At 37.8% G+C, this 25382-nt stretch overlaps 1 protein-coding gene across 1 annotated transcript in view; it reads left to right on the top strand.

Annotated features, from left to right (window-relative positions):
- Positions 1 to 25382, top strand: part of macrod2 (mono-ADP ribosylhydrolase 2) — a 531158-nt gene that overhangs the window by 500283 nt on the left and 5493 nt on the right. Inside the window, exons 11-16 of the mRNA XM_079635368.1 lie at positions 3328 to 3363; positions 3982 to 4026; positions 6294 to 6359; positions 10457 to 10558; positions 12498 to 12572; positions 20087 to 20140. Coding sequence (XP_079491494.1) covers positions 3328 to 3363; positions 3982 to 4026; positions 6294 to 6359; positions 10457 to 10558; positions 12498 to 12572; positions 20087 to 20140 — 378 coding nt within the window. The remainder of the gene's footprint in view (positions 1 to 3327; positions 3364 to 3981; positions 4027 to 6293; positions 6360 to 10456; positions 10559 to 12497; positions 12573 to 20086; positions 20141 to 25382) is intronic.

Genomic DNA, 25382 nt, shown 5'->3' on the forward strand with positions numbered 1-25382 from the left:
TCTGTATTATTCCCTTATTAAAACAGATGTACCCCTTAAGAGATTAATAGCATTTTTTAAATATGTTTAAAATAATGTACACTCATGTGAGATACAGAATCCAGCATATAAGTAGCCTAATAATTCTCATAATTAGTTTCTTTTTTGCATGAGCTTTTTTGAGTTTTACTTACTCCCAAATGTTGAGATCGATTTTTTTTGTACATTTATTTATTTATTTATTTTGAAAATCAATTGAATAAACAGTAAATTAAGTTTAGTTTACTAAAAAAAAAAAAGTTTTTACTGTGTACAGGGAGACTGCCATATTGATATTTATTTAATTTGAAATATTTTGCTTTGTTTTTAATCTAATGTTTGTATTTTAATTTTTATTTCTTTTTTACTTTTTATTGTAATTTAGGTTTAGAATAAAATAGAATATCTACACAAGAAAGATACTTTTATTTTTTCATACATTTTTTTGCATCACTTGTATTTTTCTTATAATTTCCATTGCATTTTACCTTGTTTGCACTGCTATTATTATTATTTTAGAGCATTTTAATATATTTTACATAATTTATTATCGCACTCACGTTGTAAATGTTTTTCATGCCATTATTCAAGCTCACAAAAACAAAATGAATCAAATGTGTTTGACAGAAATAAAGATAGAATGTGTGTGAAGAATGTATGTGAGAGAAAGATAAAGGCAATGAAATAGCAAAAAATACACAACAAGAGGATGGGAAGAAATACAGCGACAGAAAGCTTCAATGATGCATTCATACCGAGGGTGGGCGGCTTTACAATTGTATATTGTGGATAGTGGCTCAAGTGTCTCCAAGTCCACAGTTTTGCACAGCTGGAAACACGTCCGTTAAGCTCCGACCCTGGCAGAGAGTGAGACACTGAATCAAAAGACTACGTGCAGCTCTTAAAGTGGAAGCCAACACACACACACACACACACACACAGAGAGAGAGAGAGAGAAGGGAGATTCTCGGCCGCTGAGCAGCATCTGTTGATTGTGACACTCTCGCTCACCTTTCTCTCTCAAGTCTCATACATTTTTCATGGTGCCGGTTTTCTTCACCATGAACTGTGTTCAGACGGCCTAACTGACAGGAAGGAGAATTCCCCACAGTGTGAAGGGAGGAAGTGCTCTGAATATTCTGTATGATTACAGATCCATAGTAATGTGACTGTAAATGTATGGCATTAGAAATATTTTCTAGATAGCTCACAGAAGTGTTTGTGCTTGTATGCAAGCGAGCGTCCTCTTCCTGAACGTGTGCATTCATTTATGCGTGTGTGTGGCTGTCATTTGAACTCTGTTACACTACTGCACTCTGCTGGTGGAATGACTCACTGCTGGGTTGCTGCATTGAGGTTCATGTCGTTATTCAGCATATTGGCTTCATAAAATCATAAATGAACAACACCAAATGCTTGTTTTCACAGCCTCAAATCTCCCTCTGAAGTTTGTACTCGGGCTTTGCTCGCCTTAGTTATTGTTGATCGGATGTATAACAGACAAGACGTAATTTTTGATAGATGAGAATTCTGGGTTATTTCAATGTTTCTCTTGCAAGATAATAAAACTGCTGACGAAATTTTAAGTCATAAAATAGCTTACTCATATTTTGAAACTTTTAAACCTTTCACCTTTAACTTTAACTTTGCTTTAGCTACTTCCCATTTAGAAGAGGCTGCCGTGAAAGCATGCATGACTCATTTTAGTTCTCGTCTCTCAGAATAATTTGGCTTTGTCTCCATGGCTATACACAACATCCCTCACTGGTGTACGTGGTGACCATATGACCTCGCAATCGAAACCGAGAAGATTTATCATCTTAGTATTTCAGAATCCAATTTATCTTCAGGTTCCTCACAAGAATACCATCAAAGACAATGGTGCATGTCATCCTTTTTAGCAAGAGGATGCTATGTCTTAACCCCACGCACAGGATCGTGGGTTAACATTTATTTGAATACGCCTTAATACCTTCCTTCCTTCCTGTGCAGGCTTTTAAGTTATGTCCTCAAAGCACTATTACTCGTACAGTCCACAGGGGGACTAACCTCCTCCCACATTATAAGTCATGTAGAGGGTAAAGAGCTCTAGCCTCTGGATAAAAGTCCTTTGCCCTCTAAATGAATAAAATGTCACTACATCATAATCTGCAGTTATTGGTTTATCAATATTGAGGATGAAGTCTAGAAGGTCCAGTGGGTGTGAAGCTGCATTTGATTGACAGCACCACTAGACGCAAGGCTAACGACAAATCACGTTACCTTTTTATGAAGGTTTGCCATGTCTTTTGGCACATTGTGTTTGTTTTCTTCTTCTTTTTATGAGCATGTGGTGAGAAAATAAATTGCTCAGACATTGTAAAATTGCTTCTCACACCAGCTTGTTAAAAAAGCCAATTATGCCAGTAGCGTAATGGTCATTGTCAAGCACAGCAGATTATTTGTGTCAGGCTCTTCATTTTCCAATTCATCCCAGACCCTATCTGGGTTAAAGAAAGAGAGAATCTGGGAGAGTATCGGGATATCACTGAAGAGAAGAGAGGGGTAGAAGGAGATGTCGAGTTTAGAGGACTAAAGTGACTAAAATTAAAGTGACAAAATGAAACCCGCCTGGGATATGTTCATGTAAGCCCATGGGGAGCAGTGCAGCGGCTCATGGGACTTCTGTGTGGGGTTTGCTGAGATGTATTTAGCTGTCCGTTGCGACTGCTCTCGGTGGGAAATGAGTGCAGCGACGAAACATCCAGCGTGCCAGAACTATTATGAATATTTGATGTAAAACATGACCATAGCAGTGCAGCGTTCCTCAAGACAAATGTGTGGACTACTTTATTAGGGTTCTTGAAGGAAGATAAATATGCCAAACAGCATTTTAACATGCCCGTCAATGTACTGGGGTTATGATACTGCAGTATTTTGTGTGTGTGCGTGCGTTATAATCTTTTTTTCTTTTATGGTTGACTTTTTTCAACTTTTTTTGTTGTGTTTATCTCCCTTTTTCTGTTTTGTTTTGTTTAGATTTAGATTAATTTTTTTATTTTATCTGCTTTGTTGTGTTTTTCTTCATTGGTTTTCTGTTTTGTTTTGCTTAGATTTTTTAGATTTTTTTTTGTTTTTATAGTTTTGTTATGCTATGTTTCTTTGTGTTTTGCTCATTTTTGTTTTGCTTTTCGGTTCAGTTTTGTTTTGCATTGCTTTTTTTCTGTTGTTTTGTTTGTGACACAATCATTTCAGCATATATGTCTACACTAAATACATCTGTGTTTACTGTATCTGTGACTCTTTTTTGTATTCTTTATTTTTTTTTAGATGAAAAGGAAGATGAAAGTATGATGAGCCAGACAGGTAGGCCTTTCATGTATGACCGTTTATACTGTAGCTAAGGGAATTTGTGTTTTCCCTGGCTTTGACCTTGTACAAAACCCAGATACAAAATCATTTCTGAGTAGTTATATTTTACAAGCAAGAAGAGCAGATCTGCTTATCTCTTCTGAAAGACAGGTCTGATTAAAATGTTCCTGTCTTGTCTGCAATTGAGCAGCAAAAGCAATTTGTCTGAACTTCACGATTTATTTTACATGCTGGTTGGTTTGTTCTATTCAGAACTAAATTTACTCCTGAACTGGAACAGCATCATGAGTTTAAATAGTCGAAGATGGGATTAAATCATCTGTGATACTGTAATATCACATTTTTATATCAAAATCACACTGAAGTTTCAAAAGACTTGTTTGATAATCAAACATCAGCTGGAGTCTTCTTCACAGATGAACTTGGGGTTTCATTTCTGCTTGCCAGCAGCAGGAGTGATTAGATAACAATCATCCTCTCATCTTTAATATAGGATTAGCACTGCAGTTTGATGAAAGGACCAGAAAAAAAATTTTGTGCTTGTCTTTTAAGAAGGGGATTTTAGAAGAAAGACACAACTTGTCATTAAGTTTTTCTCTTTTTTGATTTCAGAAGAATCCCATGTTGATGAGACGATGGAAAGCCAGAAGCCAGAAGGTTTTTCTTCATTCTCTTTTTCTTCTTAAATTTGAGTCTGGATTACAAGATCCACTGAGCACCAATGCGGTGATGCTCACCCACACAGTGTGAACACTTCTGAAACACGTACAAATTTGTGAAAGCGCGTTAGATAGAATATTAAACTATTTTAATAAATATAGCATGCTTTTCATGCAAATCATCTAACAAAATAAGTTTCAGGGATTTAAATGATTACGGTAAACAAGATATATTGTTCAAAATTCTGAAATAATTTTAAATATTTGGACACTTTCTGGTTTACTTGACACCGCCACAAGCCCTTGCACCATTTGTTTGCATTTTGTTGGACATTCATTCATTTATAACATCATACATACAGTATTTAGGTGTATGACCACTATATACTCCCTTATTTTTTATAATATCCAGTAGTCAAGAACAACAAGAATCAGTAAATATGTAAACTAGGTCTTGCTGTATGGTTCGGTATACATAGATCTCCCCCAAACACATGCAGTCTACATTTTAGTGAGCGAGAAAATTCACAGTCTCTCCACAGTCTTTACGCTTCATGTGTCACGCTGTACCCATTCACTGAAGGATCTGGATTGGCTCTGTTGTCCTTGAACTTGTCTCATTACGGACAGGGAGAGCGGCTGTCAGATACAGTTATTAGCGTGACGCTCGTGTGTGTGCATGTGTGTGTTTGGGGGTGCATCTGTTTAATGAGACACCTCGCTCCAATCCACACGAACGTACACAGACAGACATCAGAACATGTGCACCGACAGACACACACCACTGCACACGCTGAAATGATTCACCAGATCGCTTGTACACACACACACATACTCTCAGAGGCGCAGGCCTGGCTCCCTCTGGGTATTCATGTAGCGTGATAGAAACTTTACGTTCAAAACCTGAGGACAAAACCAGCCACAGCGGGGCTAACGTTGAGCTTGCACTTATTGTCACTTTGACTGCAGTGCTCTGAATCGCATTTGATCACTCATAAGCCGCTGTTTTGTTTTTTGGTTGAGAGTATCGACTTATTACCGAAGTACCAGTGCTTTTGACATCATTATTGCCAAAATGCTGATTCCCCATACATTGACAGTAGTAGCTATAAGCATTATTAATAGTAGTCTCGCCAGGCTGAGGAGGCAAAGCAAATGTTCTGCTTGGGCCGAACCCAAGAGCCAGAGATACTTGCAATTCTGCTCCCTGGAGAAAAGAAAAACAGTGAGATTTTTAAGACCAGGTGAGACAGAGCTGGAGATCGTGCAGAGACAGAGGCTGAATCTGAATTTACCTGAGCACCTGCGACACATGAATCATTCCCCTATGAGCACAAACCAGCATGTAAAGACGCCTTTGTATTGTTTTTCCACTTTTATTTGCTCATTCATGAATGTATTTTGTGTCTATTATTGTAATGTGTGTGTACCAGGGATGTTTCCTCCAAGTAGGCAAGAGAGGCAAAGTCTCGTCAAAACATTTGGATGAGAAAATAATCCATTACAAAATGTGACATTAAAACATGTATAAATAAATCGTTTTCTAAAGTAACACTGTCCAATAGCGACAACCGCGGGTAAAGTTACAGCGGGAGGCTGCGTCTCTCTTACTTCCCCTGAGCCAATTGACTGTTCGCAAAAAGACCCCTTAGTTACTGTCGCTATGTCCGACAAGCTACGCCGCTCTCACGCCACACCATGTTCTCACGCAGTGAAAAATACATCGCGGAACAGAGAGGACACTGACAACGTGCTGACAAGACAGGACAGACCAGGTTACTTTTCGGTTACTTTTGATATTAAACATAAAATAAAGTCTCACCTTTCAAATGTGGTCATTTTTTTTAAAGAAATTTGAACAATAAATACCGTTTTGTGGCTATTTAATGTCAATACCTCCATCACGCTATGATAGGATATGATGGGTTATGAAATGCAAGCCACTGGTGAGTACATATACATACATTAAAAATGACATATATGTTATATTATACATATACACTGATGAGCCAAAACATTATGACCAGTCAGGACCAGCGGAGGACCAACAACATTATTAGGCAGATGGTCATAATGTGTGTGTGTGTGTGTGTGTGTGTGTGTGTGTGTGTGTGTGTGTGTGTGTGTGTGTGTGTGTGTGTGTGTGTGTGTGTGTGTGTGTGTGTGTGTGTGTGTGTGTGTGTGTGTGTGTGTGTGTGTGTGTGTGTGTGTGTGTGTGTGTGTGGATCAATCATGGTTTTTTCTGTTTTTGTTTTGTTTTCTAAGCTGAGGGGCTTGATGACGAACCCATGGTCCAGGAGGACAAAACACCTGGAAAGGAGGACCATAAAGGTAACATATGTAGTCTGCCTCCTCAGCTCTTGCTCAATCTTTGGTTGTAATTCAAGCAACCAAATATCTTGACTCAAGTTATTATGTCATATTTTAATTACAATTTACAATTTATAGTTAATGCATATGGTGTCATTACCTAACACTGAACTGCCATTTTTTTACAACGTTTATTCATGCAAGTTCGTTTTAATTAATGGATAACATCGGGTTGCTCGATTATGGCAAAAGTCAAAATCACAGTTATTTTGGTCAATATTGAAATTACGATTATTTATCATGATTATTAATAGGCGATATGATCAAAGTCTTATTTCACGAAACGAGTAACTTTAAATATCACTGAAATATCAAGTATTGATACTTCAGCAAAAACTAATGCTAGGTTAACTAATGTATAACAGATCAATGATACAAGTGAAATAAACATTGTTTTAAGTTTTCCAGGAAGATGTACAGTATAACAGTGGTATTCCAACGCTATCTCACGACCAATTCGTACGAGTGAGTACAAGGTGGCTAATTCGTATGAGTTTGTATGATTTGTCTAAACACCAGTTATGTGTATGGGCGGGGTCAGGGGTCATTCATATGAATTCCTATAATGATAGGTAATAGCCTACAACAAAAACACGTTTGGCTTGGACTCGGAGCGTGCACACAGAAAGCCGCCTGCGCTTTTAATAACACTGTTTAATATCAAAAACGTCCCGTAGTTTAGCAACAGTAGACTGCATTTTACAACACTAACTTATTTGTCTGATTTGGATGTTAAGTTTGGGCTTTTAGAGAGGAACAAAAGCGCACCGCAATAAAGGAAAGGAAGGTGCGCTGGACAGATGAAAGCGGCTCAATAATCGTTTTACCTAGATTATCTTGTTTTCATAATCGTTAGAAGCCAAAATCGAAAACAAAAACCAATTAATATTAATCGCACACCTATAGGATAACATATTAAAAATGTATTCATATACACTGTTCAAAAGTTTTGATGCTGGTAAGATTTTTTTAATAGTTTTCAAAAGAAGTCTTTTATGTTTACTAAGCCTGCATTTATTTGATCCAAAATATAGTACAAATGGTAATATTGTACAATATATTTACAATTTAAAATAACTGTTTTCTATTTTAATCTATTTATTCTATCTATCTTAAACTCCTTTCTCTAACCAAAAAATAAACTTAAAATGATAAAGCTGGCTAAAATGTATCTGTTCTATACTCACAACTAGGGCTGCACAAAATAAAGAAAAAAATACAATGTGATGCAGTAAAGAAAAATAATAAAGTGTGTTTCAGGTGACAAGTGCATTTAAAAACAAAAAAAGGCATAACCAGCATACAATTTTCACAATACGCATACAGTATGTGCAATATTTCAGTAAATGTGATATATGACGCTGCCCTACCTGTATGTTACCTCCTGTGGTTTAAAATGAGGTAAATACCATTTTCATATTTAAATAAACCTGCACCACTGACAGTGAGTGATAAAACAGTCTTGACATCACGGGTTTAAAGTACGAAAATCTGCTTTCCAACACCACAGAAATGCATTTACTTAAAAAATTACCAATAAAGTGAGCAATCTGGACTCCTCTTGGGATGCAGTGAGATCAAGAGTCCTTGGGCGGCTGGTTATTAGAGCGGCAGTTACGAGTGTGTGTGTGTGTGTGTGTGGATGATATAAGTCTTGCTTTCCTCCAGGATGCTGCATGAGTCTCGGTTTCTGTAAGTGAAGGACAGAGGCCTCCGGGGCTCCATATTGCCCAGGTGGTGCGATATGAGCCTCACACAAACAGCCAAACTACCCCACACACTTCCCACTGCTCTATTGATTATGTGAACGCATGTCTGTGTCCCTCTGAACTGCGACTTCAAACACTTTCCACGCAGATGGAGTCAGGGTGGACACGTGTGCATTAAATCCTGTTTTGTTTCTTTCATCTGATGTAGTGTGTGTTTGTGTGTGGGCGAGGGCAAAATTGATGTCTTTTGCGGCCTTGTATCCCACTCCAGAGCAGACACAGGTGTTAGCTGGAACCGCACAGATGGATACTCTGACGCTCCATCCCTTTTAAAAGAGAGAGATAGGGGTGAGATGGGAGGGAGAGAGACCTAAACACAAATTAAAGGCATTAGGCTGAAACAGCTGCTCCAGTTCACCCCAAAGTGGCGGCTTAATACCGCTCGGTCTTAAGCAATGGGTCGCCTATTTCCTCTCCATTAAAACCATCATTTAGAACTCATCAAGATAATCTGAGAGCTGGTACACCAATATTTCATCCCGGAATATACAGTTATTAAATCTTATTGCACACTTCTTAGCCACAGTGATTTGCTAGCTCTAACATCACATTTGTTGTACTGTATGTTTGAGTATAAAACATTTTAAAAAGCTTAGCCCAAGGAGCCTTTAGCTGTAACCATTTGTTTCTTTTTGATAAATTGACTGTTCAAACAAAACTTAAGTAAAATGAAAGTGAAATTATGTAGCATAATATTATTTTATTGCTTGAAAGAATTGGCTACCCTACAATTCTACATTTTACATTACAATGCAAAAGTTTCGGGTCAGTATGTTATGTATACTTTTAATTATTTTATTTAGCAAGGATGCATTAAATTGGTCAAAAGTCAGTGAAGACTTTTAAAACATTTGAAAACTGTTATATATATATATATATATATATATATATATATATATATATATATTCAGGATTCTTTGATAACCAGAAAGATATTTGGAACAATTTTTTATTGTGATTCTTGTCATTTTAGTAGGTTTAATATATATATTTATTTGAATGATTTCACATTGGTTCCTAAGAACACTTTTCATCGTGGTAAAATCTCTGTAACAGTTTATCGCGCTGCTTATTGCTTTTGCAGTAAAAGGGACTGCTGAATGTGGAGTATTTTTGCCTCTCATACTTTATTTATTTTTTATGGGAACCGTGTCCACACACAGAAGATGCTCCTCTTTTAATAACCAACACATTTTTCACATTTCTCTGTTTCTTCATCGCTCTCACTTAATGCAGTCCTGCATTAAGCGCCCAAAGCGACAGTTAACTTGAGTAAAGTCCATTGAACAATGTAAATTCTGGTCAGTTTCGAATTAATTTCAAATCAATTTAATCTTTATCAAATGTCAACAAGCTAGCCAAGCCGGTTTGATTCCCCACAGCAACCACCTCTAATGCAAGGCTTACTTCTCATTCCTTAAGTAACTCACACACAGACACAGATCATACACTCACACTCTCATGTTCAAACCCTGAGTGCACCTGAAAGGACATGACTAATCAGAGGTTTAAGCCATGATCAGTGCCATACATACAAATTCACAAAACACACACAGAAGAACATCTGCTGCATCCAGAGAAAGCGTCTCCGTCTCCCAGATGCTGGGAGTCTTTTCTGCCATCCCTGATCAATGAAACGCCTACAGCAATTCCTTGAATGAGAGAGAGGGTGAAGGACTGAACAGTTGCATTCAGTTTCCACATTGACTTGGTTTCTCAGTATAAAGATGTCAATCAAATATACAGTAATGATATCGTATTTACCGTAAATAAAGCTCAGTATGAATTTGAATCGCTTTGATGTCGTACACCGAACAGTGCCAAACACACCTTAAATCTGCAATGGTCAGGTGGTACAGCGGCCATGTGGTACACGTTGCAGCTCTTAGAAAATTACGAGTTTACATGTTGTAATTACAAGTTCTGCAATCACGTGAAGGCCTTTTACAGTTCAGAATCGTTACCGTATGTACAACATACCTCCTTTAAAATGTGTAATAAGGAGGCATGTGTGTGATGGCAGAATGCTAATAACAGAAATGTTTTGATAATAATTGGTAAAACAATAATTCTTCTGAAAATATTTGTTCAAGAATGTGTTCAACTGGAAGTAGGACATATTGAGTTTGTTAGTAATAACCCATGATGCATTACCCCATATAAATAATTCAATACTCTGATATTGTTCAAGGCTTTTGTTGCACTCTGTAATGTTTTCTCATTTTTACTGATATTGACATGTCTGCATATATTTCCCTGATACGTGTTATTTATGTGTTTATCTTTTAGTGGAGGTGAGTCCAACAGCAAAGAAGAAACCTGAACCCGAGGCGGAAAAAGAGAAAGAGAAGGAGAAGAAAGAAGTCAAGGGAGATGATCCACAAGTTGCAGGTGAGATTACACATCATTTACATACTGTTTTCCCCACAGAATAAAGAAGAATTACAGAAAATAAGCGCTTAGATTTATAAGACAAAAAAACTATGGAGAGTTAAAGGGGATGCATAGTTTGTGTTATAATGCTTTATATTATCCAGCTTAATTGCAAGGGATGATTATAAATTAGCCATATGTAGTTTGATTCCTCCAAAAAGTGTAAACACTGACTTAAAAGTTGATAATCGAAACATCTATATATAATAATGAGTGTGACCGGTAAAATCTGATAGTTGTGCATCTTAATAATGGCTCCAACCTTGTATCTGATACACTTCTACAACATCGCCTAAGGTTTTTATATTGCAAATCTGGTTATTCTTCTTACTGATAAGGCCAGTAATGATTTATAGATAGTTACAAGTGAAATTTAAGTTAAAGCGAAAGTTTAATTAGATGCGTAAAGTTTTCTGGCATGTGCGACTTGATAACCGTAACGACACTGATCAAAGGAAAGCTGAGGAGTTGGTGAATGAAATGAGTTCATAATGACAAGACTCTATCAGTGAATTCTAATGGACTGAGTGTGATTTGTTCACTTTATGAAGGAATTATGTTTATGGGAAATGCAGTGCAGTACAGCCTAAAATTATTTGCACAGTTAGGCCGTTAAAAAATTAAGGTCATTAGATAGAAAATGTTAAAGCTTCACTTTTAACCTGATGGTCTTTAGTTAAAGAAAAAGACAATCAGAGAAACTACAGGTATAGTTCATCACATTCATATTTTTGACATTTTCCAGGAAGTCTGGAATCCGGAAATTGTCCAAATACGTCTTGATTTAGAATTTTGTTGAAAAAAAAACGCTTGAAGTGAAGTCTTTCTTAAATGCAGTTTGCTGTGAACGTTTGTTATCTAATGTAATTGCATTCATAATGACATTCAGCAGCCCTCCAAAGTCATTACTGGCTTCCTATAAAGGATTTGAGAGCTTGGAAAGCTCTATTCTTGTCATCAAAGATGTGACAGCCAATTTTTCCCTCTCAAAAAGAGCGCTTTTTTTTTTTTTTTCCTGTTTTTCTTTTTATTTTCTTTGATTGTATATTGATTGATTGTTCTCTATGCACTTCATATGCGTGGTGAAATATTAAATGTTCTGAAAAGAGTCCGCCGGGATGGCTGGTTTGCAACTTGGATGCCAAGGAATTTCCTAATCTCTCAATTTATCATGAAAATCCTATTAGTAAATCCATTACAGGTTTTCAAATTTGACATTTTGTGTGTTTAACCATTTTTTTTTAACTCGCCAAATGTACAAAGCGCTGACGTCTTAATACAAGCCTGCTATCTGTGACCACACAGCCTTATTAAACGCAGACAACTTAAAGCTGAAAACAAACACACAGTGTAGTGTTTTCTCACAGGCATACGCTGTCAAAAAGCTGTCAGTCATTTGAGGCAGTGCAAGAGGGCAGAAGAATCGTGTTCTTAATGTTCTAAGTTTCATACAGGAGATCAAGTAGTCTAATGCACTTCTCCTGCATTTGGCAGATAGTAAATATGCTGTGTGTGTGTGCCTGTGTGTGTGCCTGTGTGTGTGCCTGCGCGTGTGTGCGCGCGCAACCTTAGGCAACAGATGAGCATCATCAAGGCCCGCTCTCTCCTTTTGCCATTTCCTTGATCGATTACTCAGCCTCAGATGAGGCCGTCCTCCCCTCACTCTCGAGGGCAGGGCTTCAAATTTGTCTCAGAGCCCCATTATTAAAAATGATAACTGTAATCTCACCGGCTGCCGGATCTGAATGAGGAAATAAAGGGGACGGTAATTCTGAACTGGATGAATTATGAATGGAGCTTTTTGAGAAGTGAGCAAGTCGGAAAGGACAATGTTATTGGATTAGTATTGTTTTTTTTTTTTATCCGTTAATATGTTAATCTGTCTGGTTCTGTCAAGGGGAAGAGAAAGAGGATAGCCCAGGAAAGAAGATGCTGACAGGCCAGACTGATGAAGCGGGAAAACTGATGGAAGGTAAGACCAGTATCATCACCTCATTAAGGAAAGGGACAGAGAAGTACATGTGGCACATTTCAATTCTTTAATGCTTTAGAGGCTAAATCCCATGGTTTTTGTTGTAAGAACTATTAGATTTGTTTCATAAACTATAATGTATAAATGTAATATTAGTTCTTAAATATAGTTCTTATTTCTTTCTTTATTGGTCTCAAACTACCCCATGCTGTTAGACAGATTCATTTAAATTAAGTTTAATTAAAACTAATTGTATTAATTTTATATTTATATATATATATATATATATATATATATATATATATATATATATATATATAAACATTTCTGACTTCCTGTTTTTGAATAGTAAGAATTTATTTCACCGACCATTTGTTTAAAAATAAAATAAAACCATCCTTATTTTATACCCTGTTCATGGTAATTGAATGTATAACATTATGTCTTTACAAAGCTATACATAACCGGACTATAGATGAGGTGTGTCTGCCAAGTGTTCTCACATTCATTCAATTATGCCCACTATTTGTGCACACAAAACTTGATTAAAGTGTTATGTACACAGATAATGGGTAACGATTCCCATTTAGACACAAGCGACAGACTAATATACACACACACTTACACAAACACGCCAGTACCAGATGTTAAACACGGAGAAGGTGAGATCGATACAACATATTTAAGAGGATAAAGCCAAGCTCGTCACCTCACCATACGGTGCTTTTAACAAACACACGCTCACGTTCACACACAAACAGCCTTCCATAACACCTCAGCCGAGTGTTTCTGAACGCTGTTGGCACGTGGTCATTAGGACACTGCTGCCAATTTTATGCAGGTGTGTCGCTTGTGCGACTTATAAAGTCTAATGGTTGCACTTGTTAGCATGGGCTCTGAATAAAAGCATCTACTAAATCAGTGACTTACATGGAAACAAGTACCACAAATAAGAAGCTCTCAGCTCGAAACCTTGTTTCGAAAGTCTGCATCAATATTAAAAACATATAATTGTTTGCTCAAGTACCTAGACTTGTGTACTTTTTCACGTCCAACTTGTTCACATGCTTTTCCCCAGAACAAGCCCTGTACGATTGATTTGAAGATTTTGTGAAATATTCATAAATTAAATACATTTCTCTTAGCCTGAAGGCACCTATGAATAAGTCTGGCTTTGCTAATGGAGGGTGTTTTTTTGGGCCGTGGTGTATTGGGCTCCTGCGGTGGGAGTCGATATCGCCTCTCTGCCTGCATGCAGGTGAGATTTACTGCGACGGCTGCTGAGCCTCAGTGGCTCTGAATCCAATCAGAGTTTGTCTCCTCATCTCTCACTGTCTGCCTGATGAAGCTGGGGGTTTTCACTCGCGTCAAACCGAGGTTTGGCCTGTTTCTGCATGTCATTTTTTGATTGCATCTTGAAAATCGCAAGACTTATTTTGCCTGATTAAATCTGATATTGCAGTGATAATGTGAATCGACCACAGACTATCACACATGATGGTTGGAGAACAGGGGGATCTTAAATCGGTGTAATGTTGTTTTTGGAAAGCTTAAGAATCCCTTGTGCTGTGTCAGATGCTTGTGTCTGTTTAGGACTTCTGGCAGAAAGAGAGTTTGGGGTTTTATGTGTAGGGCAAGCTGTAAGGCCACAAACAAGATATGTGCTGGTGGATCGGTTGATAAAGAGGGTAGAAGTTGTGATTTACATCATGTGTTATTCAAATTATGATATATTATAGAATATAATTAATTATGCCTTATTTTGTCTATTATAAGTAAGGGATACTCCACAGCTAGCTGTGCATTAAACGATTTTAAAGACAAAGAACCGCCCCTAGCCTTGGATTATCCTTCTTATACCATGGTCATTTGCCAGCATTGACAACTTAAAGCTGTTATTAATGTTTGCAGCTCAATATTTGACCGGAAGGGTAAAATTGATGGTTATTTTCGTCAGTTATGGCTCGTTAGATCTCACATTCTGCCTGCTTTGAATCAGATACAGAGATAAAGTAGTGTGGTAAGATTACATTTATTTAAATGAATGAATTATAGCATTTATTTGAATTCATTAGAAAGAGAGAGAGAGAGAGAGATGCGTATTTGCGTCTGTTCAGCGTCTCTATTAAGAAGAATGAGAAATATAATGTAGTGATTCAGTATATCGGAGCTATTTTATTACTAAAAGTCACTGGGCAGCGTTGATAAGTTTCTCAGCTCCTGAATGATTTTGAAATAATGTAAAGAGAAATATAATGTTGTGATTCAGTAGGTAGCGAAGCTATTTAATTATTAAAAGTTGCTGGACAGCGTTGATAAGTTACTGTGCTTCTGAATGTTTCTGTGTGCACGAAGCGCGATCTCCGCTCTCTGTGTATGAGTGACGTATGTGTGTGCGCGCTTCAATGAAAACAGTGCATTAATATAGAAACGGATTTGGAACTACCTGTGCATTAAATGGTTTTATTGCAGACCTTCAAGCCAAGAATTGAGAATTCAGACAGACCATGTTATAGTATAATATACGTTCACAATAATGCTGCATCCGAAATTGCATACTTCCCTACTGGTGAAAAGCAGTATGTGACAAAAGAAGTACTGAGTACTGAGTACTGAGAATTCACAGTAGCCTACTGAGAAGGCATAAAGTACCCGGATGAACCGAGATTCTGAAGTGTGCATAAGATGGACACTTTACTATCCCATGAGGCCATGGGAGAGGATTTGTGAATGGCAGTGACGCAACGCAATTGACACTGGTAGGTCATGTGATTATGATAACATGGCAAATGTAGTTCGTCCAGATTACATTCATACTACACACATTCACACTATATAGAACGTTAATTTTTAGCAGTCTTGAAGTAATTACTTATTGAAATAAGTACCTACTCAAGATAGTATGTGATTTCGTACGCAGCCTAAGTCTCTTATCTACATGTGTTCTTTTTTATTCTACTTCTAGTTCATCTTTGTCATGTTGCTCACTTAAAGTGTATATTTTATAGTTAATTATAGTTATAGTTTGTAGTAATAATCAGTACAAATTAACGATCCCAATTACCATCCATGCTTATCGCATTTGGTACTTGTTTTTTTGTTGTTGTTGTTGTAAATAATGATGCTTAAGGCACCATAAACAGAATTGAAATATACTTAGTACAACTAATGCTGTAATCAGCACTTTAAGAGCACTCTTTTATTGATTGTACAGGCTTGGGGCTTTTTGTTTCAGTGTTTTCTGTTTGTAACTGGAGATGTATTGTTTTTCCTCCTTATTTGTGGCTGTTATATACAACATATTTTCGTATCTCAGTCTTTCATTTCAAATTGAGACATTTTCATATCAAGCAAAATTTGTACTGTGGAAGAATTTGTACCCTATCACAACCGTTAATGCAAATGCTTCGCACTGGATAGAGTGACCTTCAGATATCTGTTCCATTGAAGTGGAAGAGTTATTATTTATGGAGCTCATTGTAAAGTGTTGGTTTATTTGCTCCTATATTGCTGCTAAATGTTTGATTTTCATATATCAACGGTTAGTGGCGTTTGTTTCACAATTTATAATCATTGAAGCCAATGTTGTGTGAGGATAAAAACTTGAGAGGAGAGATGGAAAGAGGCAGAACGTGCTTTCGCTCCCGTTGTCTCTCGTTCTCAAGCACAGTGGGCAATCAGTGTTTCTCAGTGAGAAGAAGACAGTTCAGATTTGTTTCATTTTGGACACTTTTTTTTAAAACTTGTTCTTTTACTCTCTCCAACCCTTTGTTTCCTGTCTGATGTCATGGTGAGGCTAAAATGGAGTAGTTTGCCAGCTTAACTCTTGGATATCAGTCAATATTCATAATTTCCTATCTCACATCCTCCGTAGTGAGATCACATGGCACCCATTCCCGTACCCATTCTTTTGCCTCTCCAAGTTCTATTCACTCAGGAAATCATCAAAAGAAGTCATTGTTTATTTAAGTGCTATGCTCACTTATTTATTTGTTTACTTCTTCAAGCTACACCCACAGGAATCTCCATGTAACGTTGCCCGGGTTTGGATCTGCTGGGTTTTTGTTCCTTGTGTATTAACTATTGATTGCGGCCAAGTTTTCGAGACCGTGATGGTGACGCCATCCTCGCTCACAGCCTCCTGGTGAATGTGGCCCTGAGGCAGAAACCCAACAATATCCTCTGTGGCCATCTGTTGCTTGTGTTGAAGCCCTGCACATTTCTAGATTCTCAGTTCAGTAAAACCCACCGCACAAGAAAGGAAAGCACTTTTCCCAACTGCTTACATTTAGTCATCGTCAGACACCATTTTCTCGTTTTTCTTTATTATTCACATTGTTTGATTTAGTGGCCTATTCTCATTTTCCCCAAGTCTTGTCCCCGACAGCTATATTTATTTTTCAGCAGCGTGACAAAGCTGGTTTTACAAAAGTGTAGCTTTTCCAGTAATGACCTGCCTTTTCCACTTAGTGGCAGTGTAGTGCGACAAAGCATTGCAGGATTTGTTACATTCTTCTGCAAGTCAGATTCATTCTGTTGAATCAGTTTGTTTGGATGGGTCATGTTTTAAAAAACATTCTTCTTTTTATTCACCTTATGTTGTGACGTGGAAGCTTTTTTCTGTGAATGTGCGGGCACTTCCGATTCATTAGCCGCTATTGTAAATAACTGGAATAATGAAAAAAATGCAGTAAATGGTCAAATATTTTTCGCTACAAAACCAGCGTGGTTATGATTACAATAAGAAATTAAAATAGTATGATAACAAAAAAAACAGAACAAGGGGAACAGATAGTTAGGTGATACTGTTTTTGTCTATGTATTCTAGTTTTTCTTTTATTTTGAATTTGGCTTAATTTGTCTGCTCATGTTTAATGCTGTCACACTAATTTTAGATAGTTACTTAATAAAATAAAAAAAGTGAATATATTTCAAAGATTGTACCCTAAGCTTCAATGCATTAGCAGTGTATGCAGTTTATCATACTATTTGCAGTTCACAATGCGAGGTTTCATGTATACGCTAGTTTAGCACTCAGGCTTTAGTAGAAGAAACATATAAAACCATTGTTATTCTACATTTGATTTATTTTTTCAAACTATTGTATATTATTTGGAGTTATTATAGAAAATGCTTGTGAAAGTGGTGTGTCTTTAGCTTCAGCTCATTTTTTGTGTTGCAAATTCAGCATTATTATGTAGCAAATTATAAGTAGTTTGTTGAATGGACAGCTAAAGTTTCAAAGTCCCAGCACTACTCTCCCAATTGTGCTCTTCCTGAGACATTGACCACTCGAGTAATCTGTTTCTAGTAGAATCACTTGAGCGAGGTCACACTTCTTCTCTCCATTGTGACTTTCCTTTGGATGCACCCCTGTTGCGCAGCTCCTCTGATCCGCCATCCAGAGAGGCTTTACATGGTGGACAGACAGGTGGAGGCAACTGCCTTTTTAATTGGCTGTTTAAATGCAACTTCCCTTGTTCTGTTTGTGTGCCAGGGGAGATTGTGGAGGTGAAGGCAAAGCTCAGAGAGCTTCTGTCAGCCTGTGGCTAGGGCTTATCACAGCACAATTAGCTATTGCCCTGGGCTCGTATATCGCAGCGGTCTTTGAAAGAGCCTGGTATTAGCCAAATTTTCTGCATAAATGCAAATATTCTTGCACTGTGTCTTCATCCTGCCCCAAAACTGTCCTCGCACTTTGCTTTGGAGCAGGGCAGAATAAATAACACAAAGACAAGAACAACATGCACTTTAGCGGCCATGTGTTTTGTACATCATCTGGGTTAGTTTGTGCTTATGTAGCCTCCCTGGAGCTGTAGCTTAGTGGCTTCTTGTGCAGCTACGAGTGTGATATTGCGTTTATACAACAGTTCGACGGCACAAGTGAGTAAATAAATAAGAAACAACAACTGAGTGTCTTTTAGAAAAGAAAAAAAAAATCCTTTTTATTCCCTATTTTGTGCGGAACTACTTCCTTCCGCCAAACCCAAGCCTCTGTTACTAATTTTAAAACTTACTTTAGATTTAGTAATGAAGGAACATTGAAGTCGCTTCATTGAAGCTTATTGTATTATGTAGAGTAGAGTAGAGTATTATGAGAGGGATATCGACTAACCGAGTGCATTACTTGCATGGTCAATATTATATTCATAATCACAAAATTAGTTTGAATGTCCGCTGAGGAACATTGAACTTTTAACAGTTAGGGGGATCTCCCCATGACAGCGCTAGGCGATGCATTTGTAAGTTACGTCTTATAATGTGTTATTTAGAGTAAAAACAACATCCTTGTTTCAGTTTCTTTACTCATGACTCACTCATAAAGACAGTCTTTACTGCCCTCTAATGGCGCTTAGATTTCCTTCTTTGTACAATAGGAAATAAAAACAAGCAAACACTTCCGTCAAAAGTACAAAAGCAGCGATATAGTTCGTAGATTTCAGTTAAATACAAATATAAAGTCATGAAACGCACTTTTGCCCTCAGCCGAATCGATTTGCTCTGGAACAAGTAATAGATTAATAATCTGTTATTAATGTTTCCGTGGTGATACTGGTAGAATATCGCATGGATGGAAAGGGCTTTTAGCCAATCAGATTTGAGAACCAGAACGAACTGTTGACAAAAACATATGAAAACAGTTCTTATTTAGAAAATCTGACATTCGTAAATGATATGTTAATGAGCACAATAGTGTGTAAACAATGTTTTGAATGGGTTCTGCTATATGCAGCGTGTTGTTAAAGGACAGGCTTGATAGAAACCGAGCCACATAACAGCTTTCGGGCTGAGGCGCCACTGTTGAATTCACACATATGACCATCATGAACCCTCTTCAGCCAACACAACCATCTGCTGATGGACCCTGGACTTCAAACACACCTGATCTGACTGTCATTTGTGCCCCAGCAGAGCACCCAGAATACATTGTGTGCGCTCTCCATTATGTAGTCACCTATGGCCCACAACCCTGTTAGCATCAAAGCAGGGGGAATGCAGGAGAAGAGGAGTCCTGCTCAAATAAGCTGGAAGGAGCATGGCTCTCACACTGTGGCTTTGAAGATCTTCTTTTGATCAGCGAGCTCGTCCCTCCCACAGCCCTCCAGACGGAGCGAACGAAGAATGTGGAGGCAGGATAAATCACAGCGAAAGTGAAGAGTTGCTGCGGCACAGGGTGCAGAGCTTATATTTGATAATGGCAGTTTTGTTTTGCTCATGCCTATTCATTTTGTCCCTCTCACACATCTCTCTCCCTCTCAGACTGTGCAAATGTGTACAAAATCCATTAAGGAGTCACATTGCATTTAGACGCTTTAATGCATATTAAACAAAAGAAAATAAAGAGAGAGGTAAAGCCACTGACAGTTTGGCAGGAACAGGAAACGATGTGACAGTCACTTTGAAAACTGGTGCTGCTGATAGTATTGCTTCTTTGGAAGGTGTTCTAACCTCTTTTCTGTTTTAATGACCGTCATGTTCAGAATATTCTCTGTTTCTCTTCTCTGTGTCAATAGACTCAACAAAGACAGACACCAGTCAGGAGCCTGCGGATCCCATGGAGGTTCACGGTATGGTTTTCCCAACCTTTTTTGTGCTCTATACCTCAAAGCACCTCAAATGTGTTAACTCGGATAAGTAAAAGCCCATGATTAAAACACATAATGTTTTACATCTTAATGAGAAGGAAAACATATTTTTACATGTAAGTTTTTTGTTGTTGAGGGAAATGAATACTTTTATTCAGCATGGATGCATTAAATTGGTCAAAATTGACAGTATAGACTGTTCCGTTCTGTTACCAATAACTGAACATTTTATTCATCACATTTTCAACATTGACAACATTGGTTTCTTGAGCAAAATCAGATTATTAGAATGATTTCTGAAGATTCATGTGACACTGAAGACTGGATTAATGATGCTGAAAATTAAAAAAAATTTTTTTTTAAATACGTTAAAATAGAAAACGCTTGATTTAAATCGTAATAATATTTCACAATATTACACAATATTTTTGATCAAGCAAATGTCTTTGTGACCATAAAAAGTCTTACCAACCCCAAACTTCTGAACATTAGTTTATGGGGTAAATATGAATTACACTAGTATTTGTGACCATAAGAAGCAGTTTGAAAACATGTTTCCTTTGAGTGATTTAATATGTCTGTATATCGTGTTTAAAGTGTTTAAATGAGAAGAAATATTCTCACATCTTTTCCCAGCAAGGTCTAAAGGTGCTCATGCATCCTATTTTCTGCTGCTGTAACTTTTGCTGGTGAATATAACCTCATGCCCAGGAACTCGCGGTGGGTCAGGTTCAAAAGCAGTCCACACATTATGCTAAGTCACTCGATAAGTTTTCACAACAAGCCCCGCTACCTTTGACAGCTGCGTTTAGTTGCTCTTAAGGTCATGTCAAAGGGGGCGCCCTCTTTTTCTTACTTCCTTCACATTTATTGTTGTTTTTCCTTTTTGTGTGTGTGAGTTTTATGGTTTTGAATCATCATAGCTTTTGGACTTCCCATATAATTTGAAGCAGAGAAGAGTAAAACAAAAGAAAGTTGTACTCGCACTCTAACTTCTTAAACGCATTACTAAACATAGTTATCTCCCAAACAAATATTTTTTTGTTCACGCTCTAAAGATATTTGATTCCTTTGTATGATGAACAGACTGATATTTAAGTCAGTTTATGGGATGATGTTCAATTTGAGTCAATTGAGTGAATTTGTTGTTCCTATAGTTCACAAAACCAGTCTGAATGATTCATTTATTATCAGACTAATCTGGTTAAACTACAGCGCATTGACTCAAAGATATAGCTCATTGGTGTGGGAAGATTATCAGTGAAATAATAAATCAAAAAATGTTGTCCCACAAAACTTTTATATAGCTTCAGACGACTTGGAAAATAGCATACAAGTTGTATAGACCAATTTTTCATTATACAAAATTTCCATTGATGAAAGATTTAAATGAGTAAATTATGACAGAATTTTAATCTTTGGGTGAACTATAGCTTTCAGCTCTGAAAACACACTTTAGACTCATGTTACATTATGTTTTTATCATATGGTTTCTACATCGACAAGTGATGCATTAAAAAAAGGCTGCCGTTCCCCTCCCTTTACTGCTTAATGTACTTTACTTATCAGCCACAAACCTCCCTCCTCAATTCTCCTCAGCGCTTTCAATGTGACCCTTAAACCAAGCGACCCCATGTTCTCTTTTCACATCTTTTAAAAGGTTTTTTGTTTTTCCAAGCATGGCCTTCTTGGCCCGAGAGAAGCCTTTCAGAGCTGTAGAGGACCTCTTCTTTGCACAATGGCAGCTCGTCAAAGCACATCTTGTAACTTTAGGCAAATGCGGCCGGCAAGACAATGCTACTTGGCTCTGTAGAAACCCTTCCTCGCATTTCTCACTCTTTGCTTTGAGAGGGTGGAATACAGATGAGAGGAACCACTTGGCTTTTCACAGAGGAACGTGCATGAGAAAGATCTGTGGTATTTACACCGAAGCCCTCCCCACCGGGTTTGTTTCGACTCAATACCTTTTAATTGCCTCTAATTGTTCGAAGCTTCACCATCACACAGCGACGCAACAGAGGAAAAAAGCCCCACACACAATCAAGTGCCTCCCAGAATGCTTTTCTCTTTCTCTTCCTCTCCTCGGTGTTGTTCCAGAGAAAATATGCCTGCCCTCGCCCCGCAACCTTTGAATATTTACATATGAAAATGAAGTTTGCTCTCCACATTTAGCACTTCATTAGCTCTCATGGTCTGGCTCTTTGAAAAGGTTGCCCGCCGTTGTTGCGCATGAATAGACCTGGAATTACATTGATGTATGTTTAAATGATGAGCTGAACTCTACCGTTTACTCGCACAAAACGTTACAAAAGCCGTACTTTGGTCTAAAATGCGGCTATTCACTTGAAGAATACAGTATTTTACATGTTAGATGATGAATGCACAGCTTGAAGACCACCCTGAGCTTCTTTACATAAAGTGAGATATCAGGTGCTTCTTACGCTGCTCACCTTTTCCAGATGAGAGGAGCTTGATTCATTATATCAAATCCGGAAACCAAACATACGGTGTGAACATACTGTGATGGACAGATAGATAATGCCCTCGACTTGTGAGATATCGAGTGGTTTTACTCAACAAACCTTGTGTGAATGTTCGGACGGCTGTAAGCTTGTTCTCTTGTTCTCCTTTCAGTCGAGATCTTTTCCATTAACCTTCTGAGTGACATGTGAAAACTGTCTGGCGAGGTGCTTTTGTGAGTCACTGGTTCGATTACATTGGGCTCGTGCCCCAGTTAGGCCAGGGTTATTGGTTTGGTTGTTTGTGGTCGGCTTTGAGCTGCTGTGAGAGTCAAACGGCTTTGAGAACCTGAACAATCCAAGCATTCAATGGTAAACATTGCAGGTGCCTTGACTGTGAAAAAGACTGTCTCAAACTCTGTTGAAGCGTCTCGGATGATTGGCCTTCCTAAAATAATATAAAATCAAGTCCAGTTGCATTTGACAGAATTTGTCATTAGACATTCTTGCTTTTTCAGGCATGTATGTCTTCGGAAACAGTGCGAGTAAAGATGTAATAAAACTGTGGTGCATTTCATGTACAGATGATTTTCTCATTTCAAGCCGATCACTGTGAGGTAAATAATGTTAAGGCTGTTTTTGTTTTGTTTATACTGATGTTGTGTGAGTAGAAGAAAATGCTTGCACTCTGTTAGCAGTTTAATCATGTTACTGTACATCTGTTGTGCCAACTTTGGTGCCAGAGCCTATTTTGTGATCCCTTCATTACATGTACATGTCTGTTGTCGTATGCAAGTACAACTTCAGTGTTTTAGAATTATATACAGTACCGTTAAAACGTTTGGAGTTGGTAAGATTTTTTTTTTATGTTTTTGAAAAAATTCTTATGCTCACCAAAGCTGAATTTATTTGATCTGAATTTTTAGCATCATTACTCCAGTCTTCAGTGTCACATGATCCTTTAGAAATCAGTCTAATATGCTGATGTGGTGCTCAAGAAACATATATTATTATTATCAATAATGAAAACAGTTGTGCTGCTTAATGTTTTTCTATGTATGTATGTATGTATATATGTATGGATGGATGGATGGATGGATGGATGGATGGATGGATGGATGGATGGATGGATGGATGGATGGATGGATGGATGGATGGATGGATGGATGGATGGATGGATGGATGGATGGATGGATGGATATATGGATGGATGGATGGATGGATGGATGGATGGATGGATGGATGGATGGATGGATGGATGGATGGATGGACGGACGGATGTTTAAAGTTTAATTCTGTGATGCTTGTCATTTCTTTTTAAGTGTGAAAATTTACTAGCAATTTCTGAGTGAATTTTTTTTTCCAGCACCACATTTTAGTGTCGTTTACTTTCAAGTTTAAAATAACACTTGTCCCAGTTATATAATATTTGTAATTATTTTAATTCTACTTCAACTTAAATTCCAAATCTGTATCCTGTTTGTCACCTTAAATTCAAATTCAGGAATTTAAAAGGCACTCTCAGTTAAGTTCTGAATAGCACACAACTTGGTCATTTTTGTGAAGGCATTGGTCAACCCCTTCAACCAGCACCAGCATTTGAGTCTACAGTAAGCAGTCATATATCCTGAGGATTATTTCACGATTACTACACTCCTGCTTTGGCCTCTGTCTGTAACTTCATTGTTGGTTTTGAAGGGGACGAGGAAAGATGTTGTTGCTGGCCTGACACGGCCGGTCATTATTTGTGTGGCACAGTCGATTTATGCAGCCTAACAATAGACCCACAAGCCCCTCACGATCTCTAGAGCGAATGGTTGGTGGAGGATCTAATTTTCTGCTTGTCTGAATATGAATATGACTTACATCTGCCCCCAACACACTTCCCTCCCTTTCTCTATCTCCCTCGCTCACTTGTTTCATCTTCCATGCTTTGTGAGTTGCCCAGCACTGACTGTAAAGATACCACACACACAAAGACACCATCAAACTTTCATTACGCCTAAGTGCAGTTAATTTCAAGGGAAGCATATGAAGCAAAGAAAATATGACAATTTATGGAAGCTAGAGCACTCAAACACCCGACTATCTTGAGCTCGCTCAGCCGTTGTGCAGACGAGATTACCGGAGTCTCCATGGACTGTTGTCAGGATGAATAAATAAATAAATAAATTAACCAGTATAAATAACCAAACGTGTCATTTCAGGCCACTTGTATAGATTTCTGAGTGGATGTTTAACACCAAATATATCATTATTTGTGATTTGTAAGGGTTTTTAATCATAATGGCATACTGTGACTTTAGAAACCTGAAATCAATCTATAGGCTGCTGGGTAGGGAAGTGCAATTCAGTTGTTTTCTTTCACATTTCTGCAGAAAGTAAGTGCACGGCTACACTCCGTGTCACATTTCGCACACTTTTTCCTACTTGACAGCCTCTGGCTACTTTATTTGTTTCACAGCACGTCAGACTCTCTTCCCGAAAGGCCGAACTCAAACTGTTGTCGGCTATAAAGCTAAATTAGAGCGCTGGCAAATTTCTGCAGCATCTCCTGACGTACATGGCAGCAGTTGGAAGCGAGCACAGGCATTGATTGAAATTCCAGTATCTTGTTTTTTCTTTTTTTTCTTCTTCTTCTTCTTTTCAAAGGCTGGTTTGTTGTGTTTTGATCAGCACTGCTTATTAGGAGCCCAAAGTGGCAGGGCTCCCTCTCAGCCATGACATTATTACATGGAAAGAGAGACAGACGGAGCGTCAGGAGG

The sequence above is a fragment of the Phoxinus phoxinus genome (assembly GCF_949152265.1).
Source record: "Phoxinus phoxinus genome assembly, chromosome: 14".
Taxonomy (NCBI): Eukaryota; Metazoa; Chordata; class Actinopteri; order Cypriniformes; family Leuciscidae; genus Phoxinus; species Phoxinus phoxinus.